Source organism: Takifugu rubripes, unplaced genomic scaffold (genome assembly GCF_901000725.2).
Source record: "Takifugu rubripes unplaced genomic scaffold, fTakRub1.2, whole genome shotgun sequence".
NCBI classification, from domain to species: Eukaryota; Metazoa; Chordata; class Actinopteri; order Tetraodontiformes; family Tetraodontidae; genus Takifugu; species Takifugu rubripes.
The window spans coordinates 1-17,855 of record NW_021821675.1 but is presented as its reverse complement, the minus strand read 5'-3'; the positions used below and the strand labels follow the sequence as shown (position 1 = coordinate 17,855).

Below are 17,855 nucleotides of genomic sequence, written 5' to 3'. Positions count from 1 at the left end.
AGGCAGCACACAGTGGCAGATTGTCTTCCGAGAAACTTTATTGAAGATCACAGGAATGTATTTAACTCAAAAGAGGTGGAGACCGCGATTAGTTCTAAATCCAAGCTCTACCTCCAGGGACCGCAGCCTGTGGAACCTACAGCAAAGAACCATGGGTGGGGGTGGGGGCTCCGCCTGGGCTCGCTCCACCACCACCAGAGACAGCCCTGTCCTCAGCGGTCTCACCGACGGCCTGTCCAGCCTCTTCAGTGTGGTGGAACACTCAGGAAGCACAGAGTCGCTCTGGAGGGTCGATGGAGGTGAAAAGATTTTGGTTGACAAATAAGCAAATACTAAATCCTAAACGCGATTCCAGCATTGTTCTTATCCTCTCACCATATGTTTTTAACCTCAGGAGCCAGCCAGGGGGCTAGTCCAGCACGGCAGCCTCCTGCTGCGGGAAAACCCTCCGTTGCTGCAGTCTGTGGACCCGAGACCGGCTCTCAGAGGTACGGAGGTCTCGTCCAAGAGTTCTTTAGGAATGTATGCAGCAGCCGTACCCAGGAAGGAGTGGCCCTGCCTGGGGAGAGGGTGCGGAGAGACTCTCTCGTGGGTCTGGCGGGTGGGTTTGGCGGCGGCAGCAGTGAGGCCAAACCAGAGTGCGTGGCGTTAGGAGTCGGAGGCCACAGGGCGCTGGTGTGTTTGGCTGGGAACAATGACAACGTGACCAGGATCGTGAATAGGAGATTCATGAGACAGACTGTTGGGGAGGAGATGGTCAGCATCATGGGAGGAGGGAAGGAAATGAACAGCACAGGAGCCGCGGGATCCTGGACAGAGGTAGGAGACCTGGGAATGTAGTTCCATCTCTTGGAATGACCTCATCTGAAGCTGTCAGCTCAGTGTTTAGATGAAAATCAAATATTTGTTTCTACGTGTGAGGATGAGGAAATGCAGCCCAACAACCTGCATTCAGTTTCTTTTGTATTCCTGCTTTCTGATGCAACTTTATGAACAAATTCAGGAGGAAAAAAAAGTCAAAATTCTGATGTTTAAGAGAATCTTGAATCTCAAGTCATTTCACATACACAAGCATATTAGAAGTGCAGTTTTACTTTTCACATTCTTCAGTCATTGTCAGACTGCACACTTTTTACTGTGTGCGGAACACCAACAGGCCCACAACAGCATAGATGACTTACTGCTGTAGTCTTAGTGAAATCTAATATATATTTTTTAATTTTTATAATTTACAAGCTAAATCCTGTACTTAAGCTTCAGCTAAATTACTTTTGTACTGTCAGTGACAAACCCACGTCTTTTTAATTGCTGTTCCATTTCCCAGGATGCACCTTGCGACTGTGTTGGCCAGTCTTCCTGCGCCGCCCAGCCATCAAGAACTGTGGCTCGCCTCTCGCTCGGACAGTGCAAGCACCGCACGCCAGACTCTGCGGCAGCACCTGAGGAAAAGACGGAAACATGCAATGACTGATGACAATTCCACTGCCACATTTAACACATGCACACGCACACACACACTGTACATCGAAGCAGACCTTCCTCCCCTCACAGCAGTGACACCAACAACCTGCCTCACACTGCCACACATAACACAGACGGATAACACATGCACGCACATCCCAGGTAATCTTGCCGTAGCCTTTGACCGTACCATTCTCATACCGAGGGCAAAACCACATCTGGAGTTACCAGAAGCTACCAGCACGATCCGTCACTCCCCCATTGAAGATGCAAACAGAAAGAACCACGACTACTTCAGATATCGATGAAGTCAACATGCAACCATGGTGTCGAATGTGAAACCTGTTTAAACACGTTGGGATTAGCATGAACTCTTAATAGATATGTAACATTTTTAGAAATGGGACATTAGCTGTGGCATATGAACCGGTCGATCTCAGTTTGTATCTATGACAGCATGCAGAATGTTGGAGACTGAGAGATATTCTGCCACCGATGTCAATATTCACTCTGAAAACGAAAAAAAAAAAGCCTGTGTGCAGAGTCCCTCAGGCACTGGATATTCACACTGCTCTCCCAAACTAGAACTGTATTACATTTACGGTTAAATACGTCCTCCACAACGGTGTATAAAACAACCTTGTTTAGTTGTTTCGATAACAACAACCCGATCATCATCAGAAACTCAAGGTGTCCACCCACCATTGATGATCAGCAACCATCTCCGGCGTGTGTGTCGCATCACTGACGAGGCTACAGGATGAACTTTTTGCACATTTTCAACATGTAGCATTCCAAATACATCACGCAACGGTTCCATCAACGCCACACAGCCGCTAGGTTCACGTGTAAAGACGCCTCTCGGTGAGACAAGTCACTCAGATTTGATAGACACACAAACAACAATTACACGTTGACAAGTCTTTTAGGTTGTTTTTTTTTACCGCAACTGTGTTGTTGTCATTCCACTTAATCCACTGAAATTTAAAGTGCCTGCCAGATTCTGGTCCACTTACTCCAAAACTGGGCTCACACGAAGCCACAGAGATGAACGCAGTCGAGCTTTTCTTAAATGGGCCATTTGTTTTTATGCTTTCAAGCTGATATATAAGGCAATGGTTTTTTTTTATTATATTGTTTTTTCGGGGGGTTTTGGAAAGTAAATTATTTTTGTTTTTTTATTATACGGATGTTTTTGCTGGAAAAAATAAGCCTGTTGTTTCTGTTGTATTTCATCATGGGGTGCTACTCTGCAACATTCGCTCCGGACCTGCCTGCTTTATCCAGGCCTTTGACCCATTTAGCTGTTTGAAAATGGCCTTTTTTCACTGGCCAGTTCTCCTCCCCAGTCCATGACTCAGCAGGTTTAAATCAGGTAATACAGTGAAAGGATGTTTGTGCTTGCTAAATGACCCAGTGGGGAAAAGCCGCAGTTTGAACGCTGCTGCGTGGCTCCAGTCCAGGCCTCACTGGTGCTGGAAACCCAACTGGAACTGAGTCTTTAACCAGTTGACAGGTCGCATCATTTAACCTTTCTGTCTGGAAGATTCCTGAAGGTGTCAGTCAGATTTTGCACTATTTAAAACAGTTTCATGCTTCTAGTAAACTGACACTGGTGGTAATTACTGGAATAGTTAATCACAGTAATAAACGTGTCACTGATGAACTACAAATGATCCTGTCCAAAACAGTCAAAGCAAACTGCCAACAATATTTTGATGCTACTGGAACTCGCTAACAAAGATACAAACCAGTTTTTAGTTTCCGTGTGGCCACTCGGTCACACACACAACATCAGTGATCTGTTAGCAGCTATATAGACTATCAACCTAAGGCACTCCAACCCAGCTGAAAACCGTAATAGATAACATGTTTATACAGTTATAATGAAATACACTCCTTAAAAAGCACCACAAAAGAAGATAAATTCTCTCACAGTGCACATAAACCTTTCTAGTTCCCTGATGTCACAGTTACATTGGAGCGAGAGGTCATCTATCATCGTAAAATAATGCATCATTGAAGCCAACACAGTACAAGATTCCATTAAAAGTTGAAAATGCAACATGTAAATAAAAGAAGCACAAACCTGGTGCAGTGCAGACAGACCAACACACGGGCCTTTTGTATGACACTTCAATCTTTTGGTTTTTAGCGAAATCCTACTGGGATTCTCCAATGACTGTCCTCACTGACCACTCTGTCTTATAAACACTTACTATTTATTTCCACATGGGGCACATCAGGAAATACACAAGACTAATGTTTCCCTTCTGAACATTACCTTGTGCCTTTGAACTACAACTGATTTAAGTCATTATTTTGTAATGCGTCCGGCTTGTTAATTACGACGGTGATGCCAAAACCCTGACTCATTGTTTCTGAGGTGAAGACGTCTGTCATCAAGGGTTTCCAGCTGCGCTGTAAAAAAAGTGTCACAACCCAGCAGAGCTCAGAATTTGTGTCTGACGAATACAACACATGCAAATGGTTGAAATTTGGGACCATGTTTGTTTTTTGTGGGGGGGGTTGTTCCGCCAGGTTTTGTACAGTTGAATTGAAGTAGTTTTATTTGGTGTTTTGGATGGGTAACACTCCCAGTTAAAGCCTGTGTTTCCTCCAATTTGCATTTTTTTCCTTTGCTCATTTGCATTTGCGAGTAGGATCTGAATTATGGTGGAATTAGCTTTAGACTGAGATCATTTCCAGGTCAGTTCTATCCCTGCCTCTCTTGTCTTCTCATGTACTGGTCCACCCTCAGGTTATAACGTAAGTATGCGACATTGCAGCTGTGGCTGCACCCACACTGCAGAGTGAAGGCTGGCGGGTTACCGCACAAACATCTCTTGACCAGATTACACCAGCATGTCCAAAAGAGAGTGACTGTGGATGATGCTGAGCTAAGCAAGCTGGGGATTCCTATACTAAAAATCAACAGTAAATCCACTGCACACTTTATCTTAATCTTAATCAGGCGATAGGCGGCCTTGTCAGCCGTCCATGTGACCGACCAAGGCCAATCAGAGCATCGTGCAATGCAGTCAACCTCCAGCACTGGAGCTACCTCTCGAAAGACCACACACTAGTCGACCTCAGGTCACTCCAGCTCTGGCAGGGACCAGGAAACTGACATGCCGACACAGTCACACAGATGCGTCCCCTTTTTTACCACCTCAACCACCGACCTAGACTACCTCCTAGTCACACAGTTACATCCCCCTCTCCTCCCCCACAGCCAGAACCACCATCACTCGCACCATCCCAGACCAAAGGTCGCAAAGGTACTTTTGTGTCCATACACACAATTCGATTGCACCTTTCTGATCTGTGACCTTTTGTAATTTCAGGGATCCCCTACTTCTCTGTTGCAGAGATCTTTCCTCTGCACCCCTGAGAATTTTTTCCCAATTGTGAAAATGTTTTTGCAACAATAACATTCTCATGGTGTCTTTCCTTGTATTTCTCTCCCTTGTGGACACACCAGAGTGACAACGGGGGAATGCCGATCCTGACACACCTGCTGTCAATTTCAAGACACCACACATATCTCTTTGTACAATTACACCTCTTCCACCTGGATAACTTGTGTTATAATTTGAAACAAACATACTCCTTCAGGCCATTAGAGTTGTGACATTCATGACCAAAGTAAAGTGTTTGTTCTATATGCATGGAAGAGGATTTGAGTAACAACAGTGTCTCAAGCCACTTTAGAAACTAACCTAAACATCTGAGAGATGTTATATATCTAACAAGGCAAGCCAAGTTATTTAACTTTTCACATATTAAGGGGGGTGCACCGTTCCTGGAGATACTGCAATACCAGGTCGATGCGTGGAGTGGACGGAGCAAGCCCCTATTCCATCTCCCTGTTCCAAAAATCAATTTAATATATGGTCCCCGGGTAGGGGACGTATCAGATATTAAACTGATAAGAACAGATACTACACTTGATCTTAGCCAAAAGGCCGAGAAGCGATACCACAGAACTGGTGAAGGGAGGGGCTCATTCCGGTGACTATGACTTTTACGCGTGGGTTTTGCATTTTTAAAAGATGTGGGAACATTACATGTGAGAAAATTACACTAAATATTCACCGCTATCGTTAGCAAAGATACACAGCCTAGCGCTGCGTTAGAAACACCAAAAAACGAGGATCCTAAACGCCGCGTTGTGCATTTCCGATCACGTGGTGTACGTCTGTCCAATGGGCAGCCGTATCATACGATTTGTTTAAAATTCTAGTTGTGCGTTAATTGGTCGCTAAACTGTTTAATCCGTTAAGTTATTTGATAAATATAGACCGATCCAGCTGTGCCATTTATTTTTCGCACGTTAATGTTTTTAAAAATACAAATTAAACATGACCACATTTTCGAGCAATAACAGAACTATGTCTCCCTCTGCTGGGCGCGACCAACATAACGGGGGAAGGGAAGGCAGAAAAAATGCGAGACAATTATAAGGCCAACAAATCATTCATCGGCAGCATTTCCATTCCAGTGATTTCCCCAGTTTTTACAAAATAATGCATTTCATGCAACGGAACCAATTGTAACAATTTAGTAGGAACTTTCTATAATGCAATAAAATAAGGCTCATTGCGTAAACTTCATTGTGAATTCGAACTTCGACTGGGTATTTTGACTCACACGAAGTTAATTTTTGCAAAGTTAACTTTGCTTGCAGGGTCAACTTCAAAATGATTTGCATCAATGCAAGTGTTTTTATATTAGGTAAAAAATATTTGTTTTAGGTCTTCCTAACGCAACGCCCTCGTAATGTCCGTAAGCCCAAGGTTCGCTCTTTAGCTAACAAAAGAAAGCGGAATAACTTGACACCTTTTCACAAAATCGTGAAATTTCCTAATAACATTTGCTAACTTCAAATAGCACCAGCTTATAACGCTAAATGACACTACTGGGAAGTATTTAAAGAGACGCGTTTACTTACTTACCATTTCTACGTGAGTTGGCGAGAGTCACGTCGTTCCTGGCCTAATGTTGTTCCTTTAACCCAACAGTGGGGGCGCTGCTGTGCTGTCGGCGGCTTCCGTGATCACAAGGCGGGGTGTAGTGTTTATTACTGACATTAACTATTTTAATTGCATCTTCGTCTTTTTCCTACCACACGCAAAAATTTCGACGAGCTGTTGACGAGAATGAATATGGCAATGAATATTCATCTGTGTTTCAGAAAGCGCTCTGTCTCCCTCTGCTGAAACAAATAGAACGCACCACATCCAAATAAGCTAAGAATAAAAGTAGAAAATAAGACAGGTTTTAATTTAACTGAACCACTATATGAAGGAGTTTAACATGGTACACTTGCACATATTTTATGCTATGTTATATACAGACTCCCAATTGATCAATTAAGTCAAACAGGCTGCTGTAATTGAGATCATCATCTTGACTATTTTCAGAAACCTAGAGCCTGATCTTCAACCAAGCAGGGCTGACAAGAGGAAAATGTTTATTTTAATTTGGAACATGGAAACCAAAACACTTCATTAACAATCAGATGTGAAGGGGAGTTACAACAGTTAAAACAAGATTGAGTAACATAAGTCACTTTATGATCAAAACCCCTTGTCAAGATCAAGAAATAAATTGATTCATTTTGGTCGAAAATGATATTATAACTGTTGGCAGGTTCAAGGGAAAAAAATAATTAATTATGTAGAGTGCAGGCAAATCAATTGTTCGCTTTCAGATCTTGCGTATTTCCGATCCTAGTTGTTAATTTTCTAACCAGTAGAGGGCGATAACAGAGAAGACCGCTCTTAAAGTGCCGAAATATTCAAATAAGAACAAAAGGGAGTTCCGGGGGAACCACGGCAAGTTATCAGGTCTGTATGAGATGGATAAATATTGTCATTTCTGCTTTAACCGTGTGAACACTTAAAGTTTTACTTTGTGGTAATGTGAAACCCCGTAAGCCCCCCCAAACATTGAAAAATAATAACGTGTAAATGTTTTCGCTCAGGTTTTAAAGAAGTTATCTGTTGTAGAAACAGAATGATTTTGTTCTTTTACTTGTTTTTTTGTCACAGGAATATTGAAATAGTGCAACGTTTTGCCTTGACGTTAACAGAATTTGGCTTTATTAGCAGTGACGATTGTCGACGATCACACAAAAGTCATTGTTATGATTAATTGATTTATTATACTGGTTTCAAAAAACTGCATGGAATTACATCAGAAACGGGGTGCATAGTGCGTCTGTCTCCCAGTAATTACGGACTCATCTTCAGGTCCATGCCAATAATTGGCTTATGTTCCTGTTTAGATAAGTCCCAGCCTCATGAAAACTAGTTCTGTTTTTGAGTCTGGATCTGGTCTTCTGACACAAACTTCAGAAGTACTTCACTGGTGTGTGGGAGGGAACCAGCACCAATGGTGACATCTTGACCACTGAAATCAATATTAGGAGTAATATTAGGAGTACATATTTTCTTCCAGCCAAAACTCCTTGTCCCGAGGCACAACCCCTGTCCATGCCTGCACACTATAACAATCCTGTGTCAGACTTTAAATATATGAGCTAAAATACCAAGGGTCAAAGGAAAGTTGCCATGTTGTGTGAGTTCATTGCCATTGGCCTTTCACTTTGTTTCTGTTGTGAAAACCCATAAAAAATTCCTTTAATTAGAGCTTTGTGCACTTTTTATCTGCAGGTTTTGACCACTTCAGTTTCCATCCACTCATCTGTGTAGCAGTAAACATGGTTAACGTGCACAAAGGTGTTCTTCTTGGATGGCGAGTCCAACTTTATACTGCCAGCATACATTAGTTTATTTTATAACTACATTGTAAGTTTTTCAAAAAGAAAATGTAGGGGGGCCTTTTAAAAGCGCAACATTATTATTGTCCTTATGTGAAAACATTCTTTTCTTTTCTCTCCTATGTTCAATGGGACCAGTGATCCTGCTATGAAAGAGTTCCTCCTCCACCTGGATGAGACTATGGCCCTCGGGAGGAAGTTTATCCTCAAAGACCTTGATGAAACTCACCTTTTTATATTAGCAGAGGTGGTTCAGACTCTGCAGGAGAGAGTTGGCGAGTTGATGGACCAGAATTCCTTTCCTATCACACAAAAATAAACTTTTTTTCCCACAATAATCTTGTCCTCATGAATTATTGGAAAATCTAAATTGCTCATTCGGTTTTCCTACATTTAATGGCAATTTTAACTCTTTTTTTCGACCCTTTTCTACATCAGTAACTTAGAATGAACCCCCCAACCGCTCAGAACTGAAGACACCTTTCAGATGACACAAAATGTCTTCCTGTTGCTGTCAATAGACCAGTTTACCCATTGCTAGACAGCCATTAGACATTATTTACTAGGACTGTGCTTGTAAGCTGCTGTTAAATACACGGCCCAGTTAGGGGACTTACTGAAGAAAGTACAAACTCAGGTGATCCGGTTAATTGTCTACACATCATTCACTGAATCGATGTTTAATGTTGACAGAATGGTTACACATACAGGTATATGATGCTGGTAATAATAAAATGCACTTTTGCATATTCTGTACAGAACATTCACCCACAACTACCATAATTATTGATAAGAGAACAGCAGTTTAATTCAAATCAATTTTTTATTTATATAGCGTCTTTTACAATCAAAATTATTTCTAGGTGCTTTACAGAATCCCAGGGCCTGACCCCCAACAGGCAGCAGTGGCAAGGAAAACCTCCCCTTTAACAGGAAGAAACTGGTGAATTTCTTCTGATGGTAGCCCAGATGTGTTGATGAGGAAGGAATCTTCACAGACACCGAATTGGTTTGAAGAGATGTTTATTGGAGAGAAATGTCAGGCATCAATCGGACACTGCCTCCAGCATCTTTCACAGTTCATTTTGAATTTCTGAGTCCATTCGAACATAGTTGTCAAAAGCGGCGTCTGGATCTGATCGCCAGGCATCACTACATCAATCCAATGAATATCATTGCCTTGGCACAGGTCAATGACAAAGTACAGAAACAAAACATCACACCCAAATACAACACCATGAAAAGGAAACAAACCAATACCCCATTTTTCTCCTAAACTAATTGTCCAATGATAAGATTAACGATTGTAAAATTGTGCAAGTTCTTTTTTTGTCCTGACACCCGTGGTAAAGTTGCTGGTAGAATCGGTATCATCTGAAGGCAGGGTTGTACTGAACAGGTGTCACAGATGGAGATTGATATGATTGAAGTGGTATTTAGTTTGATTGCATTTGTGGTGTCTGATCAGATTGACTTTGCTTTGACAATGCACTGCTGTTTGCATTGAAGCCGGTGCCAAGCAAACACATGCATCCTGTGTAACACTAAACATTTTATTGGACAAAATATCAGGGGAGAGCGCGTACGCAGTCCCCCACTAACAGAAATTATGCAGTCGAGATTCCCACATTTGGGGAATTCGCAAGGGTCAGTACTGCCTCAGTGCAATGGCAGAGCCTCGCCCTGGGTGAACCACCTTCCTGATCATGGTGTCTCCCCTGCCAGGTAAGTATGAGTTGCTGGCCTCACAGTTGAGCCTGCAGTCCTTGCCAACTGGCTTCTTGCTGACGGTGCTGGCAGTCAAAGCCTCCAAAGTACCACAGCTCAAGTACGCTTCAATAGTCACAGATTAGCAACATGTTGATGCTATGCGATGCATTTTCTCCAGATTCAGGTTATGCTTTACTCGGTGACATTTGACTCTTTACAATCACACCCTGGCACGTTCCCTCTCCAGAATAAAGCTGAAATGTCCATTCTATGCCCGTTATTTTTCAAACAAATGGAACCGTTCAAGCACACGCGCTGTGTTTAACAAGATGCCTTTCGCGCAAGAAGGTACAAAAAGGACAACACGCACGTGTCTCTCCTAACCCTGTTAACAACCATGTCCACTTTCTTTGTTTAGTCTTGCTGTCCTTTACAGTTACTGCCACCCCATGGCCTGGAGTGGAAGTAAATGGGCTGTTGGGCACTATTGCATTGCACGCTTCCCACTCCGAGCAGGAAAGACACCCATAAAACACAGATTTTGCCATCGGCGCCAAGTTGCGTTTGACGGCACTACGCTTACATACAGACGCACGGAACGCTCGCGCTCGGCTGCTTTGACAATGCACTGCTGTTTGCATTGAAGCCGGTGCCAAGCAAACACATGCATCCTGTGTAACACTAAACATTTTATTGGACAAAATATCAGGGGAGAGCGCGTACGCAGTCCCCCACTAACAGAAATTATGCAGTCGAGATTCCCACATTTGGGGAATTCGCAAGGGTCAGTACTGCCTCAGTGCAATGGCAGAGCCTCGCCCTGGGTGAACCACCTTCCTGATCATGGTGTCTCCCCTGCCAGGTAAGTATGAGTTGCTGGCCTCACAGTTGAGCCCGCAGTCCTTGCCAACTGGCTTCTTGCTGACGGTGCTGGCAGTCAAAGCCTCCAAAGTACCACAGCTCAAGTACGCTTCAATAGTCACAGATTAGCAACATGTTGATGCTATGCGATGCATTTTCTCCAAATTCCATGTTATGCTTTACTCGGTGACATTTGACTCTTTACAATCACACCCTGGCACGTTCCCTCTCCAGAATAAAGCTGAAATGTCCATTCTATGCCCGTTATTTTTCAAACAAATGGAACCGTTCAAGCACACGCGCTGTGTTTAACAAGATGCCTTTCGCGCAAGAAGGTACAAAAAGGACAACACGCACGTGTCTCTCCTAACCCTGTTAACAACCATGTCCACTTTCTTTGTTTAGTCTTGCTGTCCTTTACAGTTACTGCCACCCCATGGCCTGGAGTGGAAGTAAATGGGCTGTTGGGCACTATTGCATTGCACGCTTCCCACTCCGAGCAGGAAAGACACCCATAAAACACAGATTTTGCCATCGGCGCCAAGTTGCGTTTGACGGCACTACGCTTACATACAGACGCACGGAACGCTCGCGCTCGGCTGCTTTGACAATGCACTGCTGTTTGCATTGAAGCCGGTGCCAAGCAAACACATGCATCCTGTGTAACACTAAACATTTTATTGGACAAAATATCAGGGGAGAGCGCGTACGCAGTCCCCCACTAACAGAAATTATGCAGTCGAGATTCCCACATTTGGGGAATTCGCAAGGGTCAGTACTGCCTCAGTGCAATGGCAGAGCCTCGCCCTGGGTGAACCACCTTCCTGATCATGGTGTCTCCCCTGCCAGGTAAGTATGAGTTGCTGGCCTCACAGTTGAGCCCGCAGTCCTTGCCAACTGGCTTCTTGCTGACGGTGCTGGCAGTCAAAGCCTCCAAAGTACCACAGCTCAAGTACGCTTCAATAGTCACAGATTAGCAACATGTTGATGCTATGCGATACATTTTCTCCAAATTCAGGTTATGCTTTACTCGGTGACATTTGACTCTTTACAATCACACCCTGGCACGTTCCCTCTCCAGAATAAAGCTGAAATGTCCATTCTATGCCCGTTATTTTTCAAACAAATGGAACCGTTCAAGCACACGCGCTGTGTTTAACAAGATGCCTTTCGCGCAAGAAGGTACAAAAAGGACAACACGCACGTGTCTCTCCTAACCCTGTTAACAACCATGTCCACTTTCTTTGTTTAGTCTTGCTGTCCTTTACAGTTACTGCCACCCCATGGCCTGGAGTGGAAGTAAATGGGCTGTTGGGCACTATTGCATTGCACGCTTCCCACTCCGAGCAGGAAAGACACCCATAAAACACAGATTTTGCCATCGGCGCCAAGTTGCGTTTGACGGCACTACGCTTACATACAGACGCACGGAACGCTCGCGCTCGGCTGCTTTGACAATGCACTGCTGTTTGCATTGAAGCCGGTGCCAAGCAAACACATGCATCCTGTGTAACACTAAACATTTTATTGGACAAAATATCAGGGGAGAGCGCGTACGCAGTCCCCCACTAACAGAAATTATGCAGTCGAGATTCCCACATTTGGGGAATTCGCAAGGGTCAGTACTGCCTCAGTGCAATGGCAGAGCCTCGCCCTGGGTGAACCACCTTCCTGATCATGGTGTCTCCCCTGCCAGGTAAGTATGAGTTGCTGGCCTCACAGTTGAGCCCGCAGTCCTTGCCAACTGGCTTCTTGCTGACGGTGCTGGCAGTCAAAGCCTCCAAAGTACCACAGCTCAAGTACGCTTCAATAGTCACAGATTAGCAACATGTTGATGCTATGCGATACATTTTCTCCAATTCAGGTTATGCTTTACTCGGTGACATTTGACTCTTTACAATCACACCCTGGCACGTTCCCTCTCCAGAATAAAGCTGAAATGTCCATTCTATGCCCGTTATTTTTCAAACAAATGGAACCGTTCAAGCACACGCGCTGTGTTTAACAAGATGCCTTTCGCGCAAGAAGGTACAAAAAGGACAACACGCACGTGTCTCTCCTAACCCTGTTAACAACCATGTCCACTTTCTTTGTTTAGTCTTGCTGTCCTTTACAGTTACTGCCACCCCATGGCCTGGAGTGGAAGTAAATGGGCTGTTGGGCACTATTGCATTGCACGCTTCCCACTCCGAGCAGGAAAGACACCCATAAAACACAGATTTTGCCATCGGCGCCAAGTTGCGTTTGACGGCACTACGCTTACATACAGACGCACGGAACGCTCGCGCTCGGCTGCTTTGACAATGCACTGCTGTTTGCATTGAAGCCGGTGCCAAGCAAACACATGCATCCTGTGTAACACTAAACATTTTATTGGACAAAATATCAGGGGAGAGCGCGTACGCAGTCCCCCACTAACAGAAATTATGCAGTCGAGATTCCCACATTTGGGGAATTCGCAAGGGTCAGTACTGCCTCAGTGCAATGGCAGAGCCTCGCCCTGGGTGAACCACCTTCCTGATCATGGTGTCTCCCCTGCCAGGTAAGTATGAGTTGCTGGCCTCACAGTTGAGCCCGCAGTCCTTGCCAACTGGCTTCTTGCTGACGGTGCTGGCAGTCAAAGCCTCCAAAGTACCACAGCTCAAGTACGCTTCAATAGTCACAGATTAGCAACATGTTGATGCTATGCGATACATTTTCTCCAAATTCAGGTTATGCTTTACTCGGTGACATTTGACTCTTTACAATCACACCCTGGCACGTTCCCTCTCCAGAATAAAGCTGAAATGTCCATTCTATGCCCGTTATTTTTCAAACAAATGGAACCGTTCAAGCACACGCGCTGTGTTTAACAAGATGCCTTTCGCGCAAGAAGGTACAAAAAGGACAACACGCACGTGTCTCTCCTAACCCTGTTAACAACCATGTCCACTTTCTTTGTTTAGTCTTGCTGTCCTTTACAGTTACTGCCACCCCATGGCCTGGAGTGGAAGTAAATGGGCTGTTGGGCACTATTGCATTGCACGCTTCCCACTCCGAGCAGGAAAGACACCCATAAAACACAGATTTTGCCATCGGCGCCAAGTTGCGTTTGACGGCACTACGCTTACATACAGACGCACGGAACGCTCGCGCTCGGCTGCTTTGACAATGCACTGCTGTTTGCATTGAAGCCGGTGCCAAGCAAACACATGCATCCTGTGTAACACTAAACATTTTATTGGACAAAATATCAGGGGAGAGCGCGTACGCAGTCCCCCACTAACAGAAATTATGCAGTCGAGATTCCCACATTTGGGGAATTCGCAAGGGTCAGTACTGCCTCAGTGCAATGGCAGAGCCTCGCCCTGGGTGAACCACCTTCCTGATCATGGTGTCTCCCCTGCCAGGTAAGTATGAGTTGCTGGCCTCACAGTTGAGCCCGCAGTCCTTGCCAACTGGCTTCTTGCTGACGGTGCTGGCAGTCAAAGCCTCCAAAGTACCACAGCTCAAGTACGCTTCAATAGTCACAGATTAGCAACATGTTGATGCTATGCGATACATTTTCTCCAGATTCAGGTTATGCTTTACTCGGTGACATTTGACTCTTTACAATCACACCCTGGCACGTTCCCTCTCCAGAATAAAGCTGAAATGTCCATTCTATGCCCGTTATTTTTCAAACAAATGGAACCGTTCAAGCACACGCGCTGTGTTTAACAAGATGCCTTTCGCGCAAGAAGGTACAAAAAGGACAACACGCACGTGTCTCTCCTAACCCTGTTAACAACCATGTCCACTTTCTTTGTTTAGTCTTGCTGTCCTTTACAGTTACTGCCACCCCATGGCCTGGAGTGGAAGTAAATGGGCTGTTGGGCACTATTGCATTGCACGCTTCCCACTCCGAGCAGGAAAGACACCCATAAAACACAGATTTTGCCATCGGCGCCAAGTTGCGTTGACGGCACTACGCTTACATACAGACGCACGGAACGCTCGCGCTCGGCTGCTTTGACAATGCACTGCTGTTTGCATTGAAGCCGGTGCCAAGCAAACACATGCATCCTGTGTAACACTAAACATTTTATTGGACAAAATATCAGGGGAGAGCGCGTACGCAGTCCCCCACTAACAGAAATTATGCAGTCGAGATTCCCACATTTGGGGAATTCGCAAGGGTCAGTACTGCCTCAGTGCAATGGCAGAGCCTCGCCCTGGGTGAACCACCTTCCTGATCATGGTGTCTCCCCTGCCAGGTAAGTATGAGTTGCTGGCCTCACAGTTGAGCCCGCAGTCCTTGCCAACTGGCTTCTTGCTGACGGTGCTGGCAGTCAAAGCCTCCAAAGTACCACAGCTCAAGTACGCTTCAATAGTCACAGATTAGCAACATGTTGATGCTATGCGATACATTTTCTCCAGATTCAGGTTATGCTTTACTCGGTGACATTTGACTCTTTACAATCACACCCTGGCACGTTCCCTCTCCAGAATAAAGCTGAAATGTCCATTCTATGCCCGTTATTTTTTCAAACAAATGGAACCGTTCAAGCACACGCGCTGTGTTTAACAAGATGCCTTTCGCGCAAGAAGGTACAAAAAGGACAACACGCACGTGTCTCTCCTAACCCTGTTAACAACCATGTCCACTTTCTTTGTTTAGTCTTGCTGTCCTTTACAGTTACTGCCACCCCATGGCCTGGAGTGGAAGTAAATGGTCTGTTGGGCACTATTGCATTGCACGCTTCCCACTCCGAGCAGGAAAGACACCCATAAAACACAGATTTTGCCATCGGCGCCAAGTTGCGTTTGACGGCACTACGCTTACATACAGACGCACGGAACGCTCGCGCTCGGCTGCTTTGACAATGCACTGCTGTTTGCATTGAAGCCGGTGCCAAGCAAACACATGCATCCTGTGTAACACTAAACATTTTATTGGACAAAATATCAGGGGAGAGCGCGTACGCAGTCCCCCACTAACAGAAATTATGCAGTCGAGATTCCCACATTTGGGGAATTCGCAAGGGTCAGTACTGCCTCAGTGCAATGGCAGAGCCTCGCCCTGGGTGAACCACCTTCCTGATCATGGTGTCTCCCCTGCCAGGTAAGTATGAGTTGCTGGCCTCACAGTTGAGCCCGCAGTCCTTGCCAACTGGCTTCTTGCTGACGGTGCTGGCAGTCAAAGCCTCCAAAGTACCACAGCTCAAGTACGCTTCAATAGTCACAGATTAGCAACATGTTGATGCTATGCGATGCATTTTCTCCAGATTCAGGTTATGCTTTACTCGGTGACATTTGACTCTTTACAATCACACCCTGGCACGTTCCCTCTCCAGAATAAAGCTGAAATGTCCATTCTATGCCTGTTATTTTTCAAACAAATGGAACCGTTCAAGCACACGCGCTGTGTTTAACAAGATGCCTTTCGCGCAAGAAGGTACAAAAAGGACAACACGCACGTGTCTCTCCTAACCCTGTTAACAACCATGTCCACTTTCTTTGTTTAGTCTTGCTGTCCTTTACAGTTACTGCCACCCCATGGCCTGGAGTGGAAGTAAATGGGCTGTTGGGCACTATTGCATTGCACGCTTCCCACTCCGAGCAGGAAAGACACCCATAAAACACAGATTTTGCCATCGGCGCCAAGTTGCGTTTGACGGCACTACGCTTACATACAGACGCACGGAACGCTCGCGCTCGGCTGCTTTGACAATGCACTGCTGTTTGCATTGAAGCCGGTGCCAAGCAAACACATGCATCCTGTGTAACACTAAACATTTTATTGGACAAAATATCAGGGGAGAGCGCGTACGCAGTCCCCCACTAACAGAAATTATGCAGTCGAGATTCCCACATTTGGGGAATTCGCAAGGGTCAGTACTGCCTCAGTGCAACGGCAGAGCCTCGCCCTGGGTGAACCACCTTCCTGATCATGGTGTCTCCCCTGCCAGGTAAGTATGAGTTGCTGGCCTCACAGTTGAGCCCGCAGTCCTTGCCAACTGGCTTCTTGCTGACGGTGCTGGCAGTCAAAGCCTCCAAAGTACCACAGCTCAAGTACGCTTCAATAGTCACAGATAGCAACATGTTTGATGCTATGCGATTGCATTTTCTCCAGATTCAGGTTATGCTTTACTCGGTGGACATTTGACTCTTTACAATCACACCCTGGCACGTTCCCTCTCCAGAATAAGCTGAAATGTCCATTCTATGCCCGTTATTTTTCAAACAAATGGAACCGTTCAAGCACACGCGCTGTGTTTAACAAGATGCCTTTCGCGCAAGAAGGTACAAAAAGGACAACACGCACGTGTCTCTCCTAACCCTGTTAACAACCATGTCCACTTTCTTTGTTTAGTCTTGCTGTCCTTTACAGTTACTGCCACCCCATGGCCTGGAGTGGAAGTAAATGGGCTGTTGGGCACTATTGCATTGCACGCTTCCCACTCCGAGCAGGAAAGACACCCAATAAAACACAGATTTTGCCATCGGCGCCAAGTTGCGTTTGAACGGCACTACGCTTACATACAGACGCACGGAACGCTCAGCGCTCGGCTGCTTTGACAATGCACTGCTGTTTGCATTGAAGCCGGTGCCAAGCAAACACATGCATCCTGTGTAACACTAAACATTTTATTGGACAAAATATCAGGGGAGAGCGCGTACGCAGTCCCCCACTAACAGAAATTATGCAGTCGAGATTCCCACATTTGGGGAATTCGCAAGGGTCAGTACTGCCTCAGTGCAATGGCAGAGCCTCGCCCTGGGTGAACCACCTTCCTGATCATGGTGTCTCCCCTGCCAGGTAAGTATGAGTTGCTGGCCTCACAGTTGAGCCCGCAGTCCTTGCCAACTGGCTTCTTGCTGACGGTGCTGGCAGTCAAAGCCTCCAAAGTACCACAGCTCAAGTACGCTTCAATAGTCACAGATTAGCAACATGTTGATGCTATGCGATACATTTTCTCCAAATTCAGGTTATGCTTTACTCGGTGACATTTGACTCTTTACAATCACACCCTGGCACGTTCCCTCTCCGGAATAAAGCTGAAATGTCCATTCT

At 45.3% G+C, this 17,855-nt stretch overlaps 2 protein-coding genes, 1 long non-coding RNA gene and 11 other non-coding genes across 18 annotated transcripts; 2 read left to right on the top strand and 12 right to left on the bottom strand.

Moving 5' to 3' along the window:
• Positions 1 to 15: 15 nt before the first annotated feature.
• Positions 16 to 6,802, bottom strand: LOC105419031 (uncharacterized). Of its 3 annotated transcripts, none has more exons than XR_003887516.1 (4): positions 6,420 to 6,802; positions 1,296 to 1,439; positions 376 to 809; positions 16 to 282 (listed from the first exon to the last, which is right to left on the bottom strand). It is a non-coding gene; the product is annotated as an uncharacterized lncRNA (long non-coding RNA). The 3 variants fall into 3 exon arrangements; XR_003887517.1 differs by having other exon boundaries at positions 6,416 to 6,432; XR_965969.2 differs by lacking the exon at positions 6,420 to 6,802 and having other exon boundaries at positions 1,296 to 1,444.
• Positions 378 to 2,099, top strand: LOC105419032 (protein SOGA1-like). Its single transcript, XM_029832570.1, has 2 exons — positions 378 to 819; positions 1,325 to 2,099. The coding sequence occupies exons 1-2, from the start codon at positions 379 to 381 to the stop codon at positions 1,469 to 1,471; spliced, it is 588 nt and encodes a 195-aa protein (XP_029688430.1). The 5' UTR covers position 378; the 3' UTR covers positions 1,472 to 2,099.
• On the bottom strand, positions 5,251 to 5,441 carry LOC115248813 (U2 spliceosomal RNA). The gene has a single exon (XR_003887555.1). It is a non-coding gene; the product is annotated as a U2 spliceosomal RNA (small nuclear RNA).
• A 404-nt stretch (positions 6,803 to 7,206) lies between the features above and the next one.
• Positions 7,207 to 8,586, top strand: LOC115248780 (general transcription factor IIH subunit 5-like). 3 transcript variants are annotated; one of them, XM_029832574.1, is made up of 3 exons: positions 7,207 to 7,313; positions 8,142 to 8,223; positions 8,387 to 8,586. In XM_029832574.1, exons 2-3 carry the CDS (start codon positions 8,189 to 8,191, stop codon positions 8,565 to 8,567), a joined length of 216 nt encoding a protein of 71 aa, XP_029688434.1. In that variant the 5' UTR covers positions 7,207 to 7,313; positions 8,142 to 8,188; the 3' UTR covers positions 8,568 to 8,586. The 3 variants fall into 3 exon arrangements, with proteins under 3 accessions (XP_029688434.1, XP_029688433.1, XP_029688431.1); XM_029832573.1 differs by having other exon boundaries at positions 7,313 to 7,398; XM_029832571.1 differs by lacking the exon at positions 7,207 to 7,313 and adding an exon at positions 7,320 to 8,046.
• A 1,231-nt stretch (positions 8,587 to 9,817) lies between these two features.
• Positions 9,818 to 9,981, bottom strand: LOC115248786 (U1 spliceosomal RNA). The gene has a single exon (XR_003887528.1). It is a non-coding gene; the product is annotated as a U1 spliceosomal RNA (small nuclear RNA).
• A 683-nt stretch (positions 9,982 to 10,664) lies between these two features.
• LOC115248785 (U1 spliceosomal RNA) lies at positions 10,665 to 10,828 on the bottom strand. Its single transcript, XR_003887527.1, has one exon. It is a non-coding gene; the product is annotated as a U1 spliceosomal RNA (small nuclear RNA).
• A 684-nt stretch (positions 10,829 to 11,512) lies between these two features.
• LOC115248784 (U1 spliceosomal RNA) lies at positions 11,513 to 11,676 on the bottom strand. The gene has a single exon (XR_003887526.1). It is a non-coding gene; the product is annotated as a U1 spliceosomal RNA (small nuclear RNA).
• A 683-nt stretch (positions 11,677 to 12,359) lies between these two features.
• LOC115248783 (U1 spliceosomal RNA) lies at positions 12,360 to 12,523 on the bottom strand. The gene has a single exon (XR_003887525.1). It is a non-coding gene; the product is annotated as a U1 spliceosomal RNA (small nuclear RNA).
• A 682-nt stretch (positions 12,524 to 13,205) lies between these two features.
• On the bottom strand, positions 13,206 to 13,369 carry LOC115248815 (U1 spliceosomal RNA). The gene has a single exon (XR_003887557.1). It is a non-coding gene; the product is annotated as a U1 spliceosomal RNA (small nuclear RNA).
• A 683-nt stretch (positions 13,370 to 14,052) lies between these two features.
• LOC115248814 (U1 spliceosomal RNA) lies at positions 14,053 to 14,216 on the bottom strand. The gene has a single exon (XR_003887556.1). It is a non-coding gene; the product is annotated as a U1 spliceosomal RNA (small nuclear RNA).
• A 682-nt stretch (positions 14,217 to 14,898) lies between these two features.
• Positions 14,899 to 15,062, bottom strand: LOC115248804 (U1 spliceosomal RNA). Its single transcript, XR_003887546.1, has one exon. It is a non-coding gene; the product is annotated as a U1 spliceosomal RNA (small nuclear RNA).
• A 684-nt stretch (positions 15,063 to 15,746) lies between these two features.
• Positions 15,747 to 15,910, bottom strand: LOC115248793 (U1 spliceosomal RNA). The gene has a single exon (XR_003887535.1). It is a non-coding gene; the product is annotated as a U1 spliceosomal RNA (small nuclear RNA).
• A 683-nt stretch (positions 15,911 to 16,593) lies between these two features.
• Positions 16,594 to 16,757, bottom strand: LOC115248811 (U1 spliceosomal RNA). The gene has a single exon (XR_003887553.1). It is a non-coding gene; the product is annotated as a U1 spliceosomal RNA (small nuclear RNA).
• A 687-nt stretch (positions 16,758 to 17,444) lies between these two features.
• Positions 17,445 to 17,608, bottom strand: LOC115248782 (U1 spliceosomal RNA). Its single transcript, XR_003887524.1, has one exon. It is a non-coding gene; the product is annotated as a U1 spliceosomal RNA (small nuclear RNA).
• Positions 17,609 to 17,855: the final 247 nt, after the last annotated feature.

Bases quoted from the DNA above. Each gene is read 5' to 3' on its own strand.
- LOC115248780 (XM_029832571.1), top strand. The intron at 8,224-8,386 runs GCGAGTCCAACT...CAATGGGACCAG, and splicing joins AAAGGTGTTCTTCTTGGATG to TGATCCTGCTATGAAAGAGT.
- LOC105419032 (XM_029832570.1), top strand. From the start codon at position 379: ATGTTTTTAACCTCAGGAGCCAGCCAGGGGGCTAGTCCAGCACGGCAG. The intron at 820-1,324 runs GTAGGAGACCTG...TCCATTTCCCAG, and splicing joins CCGCGGGATCCTGGACAGAG to GATGCACCTTGCGACTGTGT.